This window comes from Sorex araneus, chromosome 6, assembly GCF_027595985.1.
Source record: "Sorex araneus isolate mSorAra2 chromosome 6, mSorAra2.pri, whole genome shotgun sequence".
Lineage (NCBI taxonomy): Eukaryota > Metazoa > Chordata > Mammalia > Eulipotyphla > Soricidae > Sorex > Sorex araneus.
This window is the reverse complement of record NC_073307.1, coordinates 88,601,722-88,613,897: the sequence shown is the minus strand read 5'-3', so window position 1 is coordinate 88,613,897 and position 12,176 is coordinate 88,601,722. Positions and strand designations below refer to the sequence as shown.

The window sequence follows — 12,176 nt, the reverse complement described above, 5'->3', positions numbered from 1 at the left end:
CCCTCCCCAGGGAAACTTCGCCTTTTGCATGGGACCCCAAAGATAAGAAAATTCTGGCCACTGAAGAGCTTCCTCCCCCCACCCTCATTCTCCCCCCCTTGCTCACACACACACACACAGAGAGAGAGAGAGAGAGAGAGAGAGAGAGAGAGAGAGAGAGAAGCACCTTCTTTATAGTACATTTATTTATTTTCTTTTCCCGAGGGCTCTCGGAGGCGGGGGAGCGGGTATAAGCTAGCCGCGGGGAGCCTGGCGGTTGTCTCTTGGGGAGAAAAGCCGGGAGAAACTAGGCCCCGCTGGCACAGGGGCTCAGGGCAGGGAAGGCAATGGCAGAGGTTAGAGACCTCCGACAGAAGCGGAACACCAGGACCCCGCGTTCCTGTGGCCTGTGTGGTTTATCAGCCATGGCAGCGGGTGTGGGGCAGGAGGGAGCCTTCGGAAGGTTGGCTCTCGGGCTAGCTCCCCACCCCCGCCCCTTGGCAAAGCTCACCTTCCAGAAGGTTCTACACAGGGGGAGTGAGTGGCCACTGGGCGTTCTCTCCCCAGCACCCGTGCTCCCGACTTGCACGGAGAACCGGCATGAAGCAAAGGCACGGTGTTGGTTGTGTAGGGACAGGCCTCTGCGGTCAGCGCCAGATGAAGGAGGACTTTGGGGTGGGGGGGCTCTCCCCAAGCTTTGAGACTCTGGAGCTGGCATGGGGGAGGGGATGCCAGAGGGAGAATTCAAGACCACATACGGGGCCTCTGTGGTCGCCGGCTGCAGAGAACTGCATGGTATTTGTCCCTGAGCTCGGGAACCAGCCACGGGACCGTTTGCAAGGGACATGGGTGGGTGCAGACCTCAGCCGGCCCCTCACCGCCCCAGCCCTGCGCCCCGTGCCCCTCATTCATAGCTCCCAGCCCTGATTCCTGGGATGTTCATCAGGTTCCAACAGAAAAAGGAGGCTATGAGGGCTGTGTAGCCAGATGTGGACACAGGGGGTTGCCCGCTGGCATCTGTGGCCCCAAGGCAGGTCGTGCAGCAGGGGGCGTGGCTCAACGAAGGCTGGCAGGAACCTCCATAGCTGCTCCTTGGTTGGCTGTGTGATCTCAGGCTGGTTCTTGCCCTCTCTGGTCCATGGGCCCTCTCCCTTAAAGGCACAGTCCCGTACTCCATGCTTCCAGGCAGCCAGCCTCACCCCCCACACAAGCAGGGCTGGTCCTGCCCCCCTTCCACCCTCTGCCCGCCCCTGGGTCCCCTGGGCAGTGGGAGAGGAGAAAGAGCCAAAGAAGGCTTGGCTTGGACTTGAGCGGAAAAGGCAGGGGGGAGGCTCTCCAGGTGAGTGCTCCACGGGGGAGTGTTCCGCGGGAGAGTGCTCCCCGAAAGAGTGCTCCCCGGGAGAGGAGAGCCCAAGACGCCGGATGGACAAGGAGAGCGAGGGTGGCTGCTACATTCATCTGGTCCACAGGCCCAGGCGCCCAAGCCGGGAAGGCTGGGGGGACAGCTGGGAGGCGGCGGCGTGAGTGGGCTGCGTTCCCTGGCCCGGTGACTCAAAGGAAACCTCGTGCTTTCTGAAGCCGGCTGGAAGGGAGACAGGGAGCACGGCCATCAGTTACTCCCCTGACTCCTCCTCCCGGCCCCACTTCCTCCCTGGACCCTGCTCCCCTCCTCCCTGCAGGCCCCTCCCCGCCCACCCTACCTCCCACCCCCACCCCCAGCTCCTTACTGGGAGCACTGGCAGGTTTTCCTCTCGCTGAGGAGTCTCTTGATCTGAGACATCCTCTGGGTCTGGCGCTGTCCAGGAAGAAGGAGGAGACTCGTGAGGGTCCCAGGCCTCCAGGAGGGAGGTGCCCCTCGGAGGGGGCCGGGGGGGCCGCTGGGAGAGGAGAAGCCGGCAGAGTGCTGAGGCATCCGTCACCCCTCACCCCCCACCCCCACTCCGTGGGGCGCACAGGAGCAAAACCCACATCCACAGAGTGCAGGGGCGCTGTGGGGAGGGCCGGGGTCTCCGAGGGGCTGAGGCTGCGGGGGGCGGTGGTGGTCACTCACCCTGCGGTGCTGCCACCAGACACAGCAGAAGATGCAGAAGCCAGTGAGAAGCAGGAAGCCCACGGCGCCCCCCACGAACAGGGCCAGGTTCATGGGCGAGGTCCGCAAGGCTACAGGGGAGACTGGGGGGTGGGCAGGGGGTTCAGCTCAACACCCTCCAGGGGCCAGAGGACAATCTGGTTTTATTTATTTTTTTTTATTTTAGCTTTTGGGGTCACACCCGGTGATGCTCAGTGTTTACTCCTGGTTCTGCACTCAGGAGTTACTCCTGGAGGTGCTCGGGGGACCCTATGGGATGCTGGGATTCGAACCCGGGTCGGCCACGTGCAAGGCAAACGCCCTCCCCGCTGTGCTATGGCTCCAGCCCCACCAGAGGACAGTCTGGACGGCTTGGAGAAGCCCCTGCTGACCTGGGGCCTGTTTCTGGCTCTGGGAGATCTGGAAGAAGAGGGTACAGCCCAGCCATGCAGGGCAGAAAAGAAACGTTCGTGGGGGGCGGGGTCAGGAGTGCTGGCGGTCAGTGCCGGGGCCTCACTGCAGAGCTGGACAGTCCCACACCCAGTGCTCCTGAGCCACTGAGCTCGATCCCAGGCCCAGAGGGTTAAGGACGGAGAACACAGGGGCTGGCGTGATAGGACAGCGGGTAGGGTATTTGCCCTTCACACTTATGACCTGGGTTCGATCCCCGGTACTGCATGTGGTCCCCTGAGCACCATCAGGAATGATCCCTGCGTGCAGAGCCAGGACTAAGCCCTGAGCACAACAGGGTGTGACCCCAAACCCAACCAAACCAAAGAAAAGAAAAGTATAAAGTATAAGGTGGGGCCAGAGCAATAGCACATCGGGGAGGGCGTCTGACTGACTTGCACGTGGCTGACCCGGGTTCGATCCTCCACATTCTATATGGTCCTCCGAGCCCACCAGGACTGATTCCTGAGTGCAGAGTCAGGAGGAACCCCTGAGCATCACCGGGTGTGACCCCAATAAAACAAGCAAACAAATAAATAAATAAATAACAGAAAAGTAGGACGCTCACAGGCCATTAAGGAGCAATCTAAGCTGTGCGTGTGTGCACGTGTGTGAGTGTTATGTGTGTGCAAACGCATACTCATGCATGTAGCTAACACACACACACACACACACACACACACACATGTACCTTCTTTTTCTTTATCCCCTGTATAATAGGCAGTGCTCGGGGCTGACTACTGACTCTGCACTCAGGGATCCAGAGCTTGGGGACTCAAACCGTGTCAGTCAGAGCAATAGCACAGCGGGGAGGGCGTTTGCCTTGCACGTGGCTGACCAGGGTTCGATCCCCAGCATCCTACATGATTCCTCAAGCACCGCCAGGAGTAATTCCTGAGTGCAGAGCCAGGAGGAACCCCTGAGCATCCTGAGGGATGTGACCCAAAAAGCAAACAACAAACAGACAAACTTCGTCAGTCCAGTGCAAGGCAAGCCCCCTGCTGTCTGCCCTATCTCTGCAGCCCCCTCTCTTCTGGGTTGGTTTGTTGTTCGGTCCACACCCGGCGATGCCCGGGGCTCACTCCTGGTGGTGGTCCGGAGACCATATGGCATGCCGGGGATTGAACCCGGGTTGCAAGCACGTTGCCCACTGCACCGTGGTTTGGGCCTCTCTCTCCTGCGTTTGTAGAGGAGCCGGAGGTGGGGCCTGGGCTAGGCAGGCGGCTTCCTCACACTGTCCCCTGTAAGGTCTCCTCGGACAAACTGGCGGCAGGGACAAAAGGATGACTGCTGACGAGACAGCCACATACCTGAAACCAGAGATCACTATGCCGCCCCCCCCCCAACGGAAGACAGGACTTATGGCCCACCTGGCGCCAGGAGGCCGCCAGGCTGCCTTCCCTGGGTCCCCACCGTGGACCCCCGACAGAAAACGGAGCCAGACCACGCACACCGGTTCCACTGGTCTCGGTTCCCTTCTCCCCTTTTCCTGCCCAAGACAATTTAAAATGCCCCCTAGTCTCCCCCAGAACTCGGCACTGCCCCAGCCTCCCCAACTTCCTAGAGTCTACCCAGGAGTGACCCAATAAACTTCTACTTCCTTCACTTTGCTTATCTCTGTTCTTTCTTTCTCTCTTTCTCTCTCTCTTTCTTTCTTTCTTTCTTTCTTTCTTTCTTTCTTTCTTTCTTTCTTTCTTTCTTTCTTTCTTTCTTTCTTTCTTTCTTTTTCTTTCTCTCTTTCTTTCTTTTTTTTTTTTTTGGTTGCTCGATCCGTTTATTTCATTCTCTCCCTCCGCTTCTCCCGCTCTCCTCGATCTCTCTCGGTGGATCTGGCCCCGTGGATCTGCTCTCTCTTTCTTTCTTTCTCTCTCTATTTCTTTCTTTTTGGGTCACATCCGGCGATGCTCAGGGGTTCCTCCTGGCTCTGTACTCAGGAATTACTCCTGGCGGTGCTCAGGGGACCCTGTGGGATCCTGGGAATTGAACCCGGGTTGGCCGCATGCAAGGCAAACGCCCTCCCCGCTGTGCTATCACTCCAGCCCCTCTGACTGTCTGTATCAGCTGAGGTCACGGACCTATCACCTGCCTCCTGCAGAGGCCACCCCCCACCTTTCCCTCCTGCCCCCCAGCTGCGTGCTGTCAGGCCCCGGAGTCATCATTAGCCCCCAGACCCATCGGGGGCTGGCAAGTGGGCCCTCAGCTGCTCCCCTGGTCTCGGGAGGGCCCCTCTGCCTGAGAGAGGGAGACAGAGGCTGGGGGAGGCCAGGGACCCGGATGTCCACTCACCTTCCACCGCTGACGTCAGCAGCAGCCCGGCGTTGCCCACCAGCTCACACTGCCAGGTGCCCGCCTCAGGGTTCTGCACCTTCACCAGCCCCTGCTGGCCTGAGGCCTTCGTCTGGTTCCTCCACCTCAGTGTCAGCATCAGGGATGCGGAGTCAGGTCCCCTCACCTCACAGGTCACGTTGTGCTGGGTCGTAGCCACTGCAGGGGACAGAAGCCAGCGGCTGGGAGCGGGGACCTCAGGGCTCCCCCACACCGCCAAGGGTGAGGGAGCTTATTTTTATTTATTTTTTAAATTTATTTTTAATTTTATTTAATTTATTTACTTTTGGTTTGGGGGCCACACTTGGCGGTCTCAGGGCTTACTCCTGGCTCTGCACTAAAAAATCACTCCTTGCTTTTCTTTCTTTTCCTTTTTTTTTTTTTTTGCTTTTTGGGTCACACCCAGAGATGCTCAGGGGTTACTCCTGGCTCATGCACTCAGGAATCACTCCTGGCGGTGCTTGGGGGACTATATGGGATGCCGGGGATCGAACCCGGGTCGGCCGAGTGCAAGGCAAAAGCCCTACCCGCTGTACTATCGCTCCAGCCCCAGTCCTTGCTTTTCTTGGGGAATCCTATGGGTTACCAGGGATCAAACCTGGGTCGGCCACATGCAGGGCAAGTGCTCTAACCACTGTACCATCACTCTGGCCCTTGTTTTAATTTTTTTTTTCTTTTGGCATTTTTGGGTCACACTCGGTGATGCACAGGGGTTACTCCTGGCTCATGCACTCAGGAATTACTCCTGGCAGTGCTCAGAGGATCCTATGGGATGCTGGAAATCAAACCCAGGTCAGCTGCGTGCAAGGCAAACACCCTACCTGCTGTGCTATCGCTCCAGCCCTTGTTTTAAATTTTTATTTACCTCGCCATGGCCCCTGGGGGACAGCAAGATTCCTGCAATGATCATCAGCACCATAGCCAGGTCCAGCAGACAGATGAAGGGACTTTATTCAAAGGATCCAAAAGAGGGAGTCAGGGGCTGGAGTGATAGCACAGCGGGGAGGGCGTTTGCCTTGCACACGGCCGATCCGGGTTCCATACCCAGCATCTCATATGGTCCCCTGAGTACCGCCAGGGGTAATTCCTGAGTGCAGAGCCAGGAGGAACCCCTGAGCATCGCTGGGTGTGACTCAAAAACAAAACAAAAAATAAAAATAAAATAAAAATAAATAAAAAGAGGGAGTCAGGAGCAGAATAAGGTGGGGAGGGTGCTTGCTTTGCATGTGGCACTGGGTTCAATCTCCAGCACACCATACGGTGTCCCAAGCCCACCAGGTGTGACCCCTGAGTAGAGAGCCAATAGTAAGCCCTGGGGACCTCTGGGTGTGCCCCCCAACCCCCTGCCAAAATTCCAAATGAGGAATGATGGGACCAGAGATAGTCCAGTGGGGAGGGTACATATTACCTTATGTGGCCAACCCAGGTTCAATCCTTGGGCCCCACATGTGGCCAACCCAGATTCAATCCTTGGACCCCATATCACCCCCTAAGCCCACCAGCTGTGATCCCTAAGTATAAAGCCAGGAATAAGCCTGGAACAACACCAGTGTGGTTCAAAAACAAACAAGAAAAGGACCCAAAGGAGACTTTCATGAACCTCTGAGCACATCCCTTTTTGTCAGATTATAGGTCTAAATTTTTTTTTTTTTTGCTATTCGGGTCACACCCAGTGATGTACAGGGGTTCCTCCTGGCTCTACACTCAGGAATTACTCCTGGAGGTGCTGGGGGACCATATGGGATGCTGGGAATCGAACCCGGGTCGGCCGCGTGCAAAGCAAACGCCCTCCTCGCTGTGCTATCACTCCAGCCCCATAGTTCTAAACATTTTAGGGTTAACATTGGTTCATCCTTTCCCCTCCTTCCTTTCTCATCACGAGGGTCCCCGAGCACTCTCATTTCCTCAGCATTCATCTTTCACTTCTCTGTCCTCTGCTTCCCCTATCTGTTAATCGCTCATTTCCCCTCATCAGAACCTGTGACTTGTAAAGTCAGATGCTTCTGAGATCTCTGGATTTTGTGTTTGTGAGTGAAATATTGCTTTTCTCTTTCCTCTTTCCACAAGGCTGCTTCAGAGCAATGTCTTTTATGTATAGACACAGGAAGACAGTTGATGCTATGTTCTTGTTACTTGAGCGTTAATTGACTGAATAATACATACTCCTGGACATCTGTCATATTTACTTGACTTAAGTCTCCGTTGCCGTTAGTTCCTAGCACACCAAAAGGAGGGTCCCAACAAAGGGACTTGGATGGACCCAGGGCAAGCTGTGAGCTCTCTTGGCATCAAAATGGGACAGGCCAACACCATAAAATTTATAATAAGTTAAGAGCACGGTCATGGATAAACTCTGTCTAGGCCCAAAAAGAAGTAACTGGATGAGGACCCTGCTGAGGTTAGGAAAGACTAATCTGGCCTGAGGACTGTAGTCTGAGATCTATAGCGAGATGTCCCCGGGAAGAACCAACCTTTTATGCTTGGTAAATCTCTTACTGTGTCCATACAAGATGACTAGAAATATATATATGTATATATATACATATATATATATTTGGGGGGGTCACACCTTTTTGGGTCACACCTGCCAATGCACAGGGGTTACACCTGGCTCATGCACTCAGGAAGTACTCCTCTCCTGGCGGTGCTCGGGGTACAATATGGGATGCTGGGAATTGAACCCGCCTGCAAATGCCCTACCCGCTGTGCTATTGCTCCAGACCCAAAGGTTATTTATTTATTTGTTTATTTGCTCTTTGGCAGTTAGAACAAAATAAAAAGCAGCATTTGGGGTTTATTTGTCCTGGATTTGCATTCCAGCCCCCGTGGGTGCCTCTGAGCAGGCTACTTGAAAGCTGGAACCCCAAGCCATCATTATATGCGCGTGCACGCGGGCACACACACACACACACACACAAACACACACACACACACACACACACAGGCTGTTCTATTTGTTTCCAATTTAGGTGTTTGGACCACATCTGGTGGCACTTATCCTGGCTCAGGGATCAGGATCACTCCTGGTGGTACGCGGGGCAGGGGATCCTATGCGGTGCCCAGGATAGAACCGAGGCCGGCTATGTGCAAGGTAAGGGCCTTTCCCTCTGTCCTCTCTCTCTCTCTCTCTCTCTCTCTCTCTCTCTCTCTCATGGACTGTTCTGGAAGGAGGCCTGGCATGGAGTAAGCAGCCAGCATTAGCCTTCTCCATCTCTGGAACTGCAGAGATGATGTGGAACATGAGGATGCGGTGAAGAGAGAAAGAGAACGCTGACTCGGCATGGTCGGGCTCATGCGAAGGGCGGGCTGAATAGATAAAATAAGCTCAGTGGAGGGGGAGGTGGGGTCAGAGAGGCAGAACCCCAGTCTCAGGTGCTTTGGGGACTCTCAGTGGAGTCACACACACACACACACACACACACACACACACAAGGTCAGAGAGGCAGAACCCCAGTCTCAGGTGCTTTGGGGACTCTCAGTGGAGTCTCACACACACACACACACACACACACACACACACACACACACAAGGTCAGAGAGGCAGAACCCCAGTCTCAGGCGCTTTGGGGACTCTCAGTGGAGTCACACACACACACACACACACACACACACACACAAGATCAGAGAGGCAGAACCCCAGTCTCAGGCACTTTGGGGACTCTCAGTGGAGTCATACACACACACACACACACACACACTCTGCCCAACTTTGAGGACTCTCAGTGGAGTCACACACACACACACACACACACACACACACACACACACACACACACACCCCACCCAGCCTCAGTCCAAACCCAGTACCACCACCCCCAGCCCAGAGAGGGATCCAGGGCTGGAGCGATAGCACAGAGGGAAGGGCATTTGCCTTCATGCGGCCGACCTGGGTTCGATTCCCAGCATCCCATAGGGGTCCCCGAGCACTGCCAGGAGTGATTCCTGAGTGCATAAGCCAGGAGTAGCCCCTGAGCATCACCGTGTGTGACCCAAAAAAATAATAATAATAACGAACATACCTAGAGGGGTCCTGACCTGCACTCAGGGTGTGGGCATATTCATTCTGGGAGGGCAGAGGGGGGGTGGGGTGGCCTTTTGGCTCGCTGACCTTGGAGGCGGGGTGGGCGTGGGGTGCCAGGCTCCTCACCTCGCATCACCACCAGCTTCACTTCCCGACTCAGCCGCCCGCTGAGGAGCTGCAGGTCCAGGCGGAAGGTGCCGGCGTAGCGGGGCAGTGCGCGGGGCAGGGTGAAGTTCAGAGGGAGCTTCTCCTGCATCAGGAGCTGGGGCTCCTTGGACACCTGCTCGAAAGACATCTTCGTCTCCTTCCGGGAAAAGTTGGCCCAGCGCTGGGGGGGCGGGGGGTCTCGCCAGCCCTGCCAGCTCAGCGTCCCGGTCAGAGCTTCAACTTGGGAGTTCAAGGGGAAGGTCAACAGCACCAGCTGGTTCTCGCGGGCGTACAAGGTGGACGGGCCTGGCTGGAAACCTGCAGGGGGGGAGGGAGAGAGCCCGGTCAGGAGCTGGGGGTCTGGGAGTGTCGGGGTGGGCTAGGCTGAGTGCCGGGGGAGCAGAGACGGAAGGCCGGGGCGCTAGGGAGCTGAGCCCTGCGCGTGTGACGCCCGAGTTTACACTTGCTGATTTTTGTTTTGTTTGGGGGCCCGCATCCAGCGATGTTCAGGGCTTACTCCCGGCCCTGCACTCAGGAATCCCTGGTGGGTTCGGGGAACCATTTGGGATGCCGGGAATGGGACCCAGGTCAGCCGTGTGCAAGGCAAACGCCCTCCCCGATGTCCCACCTCTTTGTTTTTTGTTTTTTGGTGTTTTTTTCTGCTTTTTTGGGTCACACCCAGCGATGCACAGGGGTCACTCCTGGCTCTGCACTCAGGATTTACCCCTGGCGGCACTCAGGGGACCATATGGGATGCTGGGAATCGAACCCAGGTTGGCCGCGTGCAAGGCAAGTGTCCTACCCGCTATGCTATCGCTCCAGCCCCTGTCCCACCTCTTTGACTTCCATCTTTTTGATATTTCTGGTTTTGTTTCTGGGGGCCACACCCCGAAGTGGTGGTCAGGGCTTACTCCTGGCTCTGTGCTCCAGGGCCCCTCCTGGTGGTGCTCAGTAAACCATGTGGGGTGCCGGGATCAAGCCCGGATCAGCTCTGCAGAGATGGTGGAACCTGGTTCGACCCCAGGAGGCCAGGACCCAGCAGGACAAGCCTCTGGGTCCCCACACCCCTGCCCACACCCCTGCCCCACGGGGCCCTACTCAGGGCTGGAATTTCATCCCAACTGGGGGGCAGTGGTGGGAGCACCCCCGAGGAAGGGATTTGCCAACTCCATGCCAGTGGGGAACTGGGGCAACAAAGGAAAGGGGTGCTCAGGGCCGGAGCGACAGCACAGCTGAGAGGGCGCTCGCCTTGCATGGGGCTGAGACAGGGCTTAGATCCCCGGCACCCCATGTGGTCCCCTGAGCACCTCCAGGAGTGATCCCTGAGAGAAGAGCCTGGAGTGAGTCCTGAGCACTGCTGCATGTGGGAAGGAAGGAAAGAAAGAAAGAGAGAAAGAGAGAAAGAAAGAAAGAAAGAAAGAAAGAAAGAAAGAAAGAAAGAAAGAAAGAAAGAAAGAAAGAAAGAAAGAAAGAAAGAAAGAAAGAAAGAAAGAAAGAAAGAAAGGAGGAAGGAAGAGAAAGAAAGAAAGAAAGAAAGAAAGAAAGAAAGAAAGAAAGAAAGAAAGAAAGAAAGAAAGAAAGAAAGAAAGAAAGAAAGGGAGGAAGGAAGGAAGAGGGGAAGGAAGGAAGAGGGGAAGGAAGGAAGAGGGGAAGGAAGGAAGAGGGGAAGGAAGGAAGAGGGGAAGGAAGGAAGGGAAGAAGAAAGAGAAGAAAGAAAGAAAGAAAGAAAGAAAGAAAGAAAGAAAGAAAGAAAGAAAGAAAGAAAGAAAGAAAGAAAGAAAGAAAGAAAGAAAGAAAGAAAGAAAGAAAGAAAGAAAAGAAAGAAAGAGGAAAAAGGAAGGAATGGAGGCAGGGAGGCAGGGAGGAAGGGAGGCAGGGAGGCAGGGAGGGAGGAGGCAGGGAGGGAGGCGGGGAGGAGGGTCTCCCTTTTGGGGACCTCCTCTAGCCCTGTTTCTCCTTCCTCCCTCGGCATCTGCCACCCTGAGCGGGGAGGCACCCTGCGGCCGGACAGAGCAGGGTGGGGTGGGCAGTGGGAGGTGGGCGGCCAGGGGCAGGGGGGACCCTCTCACCTAGCACCAGGACGTTGACGTGGAACTTCAGCATCTTCTGGGCCTGGGAGACGGTGCAGGTCCAGGTGCCGCTGTCCTGGAGCTGCACGTGGGCCACGGAGAGGGCCGGGCCCCCGGGCTGCGGGCTCTGGGACCCCGGCCGCTGCCACTGCACCGAGGGGGCCTGCCCCGGGGGGCCCTGCAGGGTCAGGTTCAGGCTCTGCCCAGAAAGTAGGCGGCGGGTATTGGGGCTGGCGGTCACTGCGGAGAGAGGAGGCCAGCCGAGTCACACATACTGTCCCCGAGGAGAGGGGACGAAGCCAGGAAACCAAGAGGGTCTCTCCACCAGCTCTGTCCAAGCCTCTGCCCGGCCCCCAACCCTAAGCCAGAGGCCCCCCTCCCCCACCCTGCCCGTTTCTCCTCCTCTCTGCCTCTCCTCTCTCCTCTGCGCAGACACCTCTCATTCCCCCTCTTTGGGTCCTTTCCTCCCCCCACTCCTCACCCAAACCTGAAAAGGCTTTTCTTCTGGCGGGGGAGGCTTTTTGGGTCACACCCCAGTGATGCTCGGGGTTTAGTCACCCCTGGCTCTGCCCTGGAGAATTACTCCCAGCGGTGCTTGGAGAGTCCTATGGACTACGAGGCATCGAACCCAGGTCGGCCAATGCCCTCCCCGCTGTGCCATCGCTCCAGCCCCACAGTTCGGAGGCTTTGCGGAGGCACTTGGTGGTACCCAGTCTGATCCTCTCTGATCTACTTTTTTTGGGGGGCTACACCCGGCAATGCTCAGTGCTCCTGGCTCTGTGCTCAGGCATCACTCCGGACATGGCTCAAAGCCAGGCTAGCCAGGTGTAAGGCAAGTGCCTTAACTGCTGTATTATCTCGCTGGCTCTAAAACTTTAATTCTTTTTTTTTTTTTGAGGGGGGGGATCACACTTGACGATGCTCAGGGGTGACTCCTGGCAGTGCTTGGGGACCATATGGGATGCCGGGAACCAAATCCAGGTTGTCCGCATGCAGGGCCAGCGCGCTACCAACAGAACTGTCTCACTGGCCCTCAGACTTGATATCCTTTTCTTATTTTTGCTTTTTTGGGTCACACCTGGCGATGCAAAAGGGTTACTCAGGAATTACGCCTGGG

The 12,176-nt window shown here is 56.3% G+C and overlaps 1 protein-coding gene across 1 annotated transcript in view; it reads right to left on the bottom strand.

Annotated features, from left to right (window-relative positions):
• Window positions 1–230: 230 nt before the first annotated feature.
• CD4 (CD4 molecule) overlaps window positions 231–12,176 on the bottom strand; it is a 29,364-nt gene continuing 17,418 nt past the window's right edge. Inside the window, exons 6-11 of the mRNA XM_055142877.1 lie at window positions 11,060–11,299; window positions 8,970–9,308; window positions 4,784–4,981; window positions 2,030–2,151; window positions 1,707–1,774; window positions 231–1,561 (exon numbers count right to left, since the gene is read on the bottom strand). Coding sequence (XP_054998852.1) covers window positions 1,531–1,561; window positions 1,707–1,774; window positions 2,030–2,151; window positions 4,784–4,981; window positions 8,970–9,308; window positions 11,060–11,299 — 998 coding nt within the window. The 3' untranslated portion in view covers window positions 231–1,530. The remainder of the gene's footprint in view (window positions 1,562–1,706; window positions 1,775–2,029; window positions 2,152–4,783; window positions 4,982–8,969; window positions 9,309–11,059; window positions 11,300–12,176) is intronic.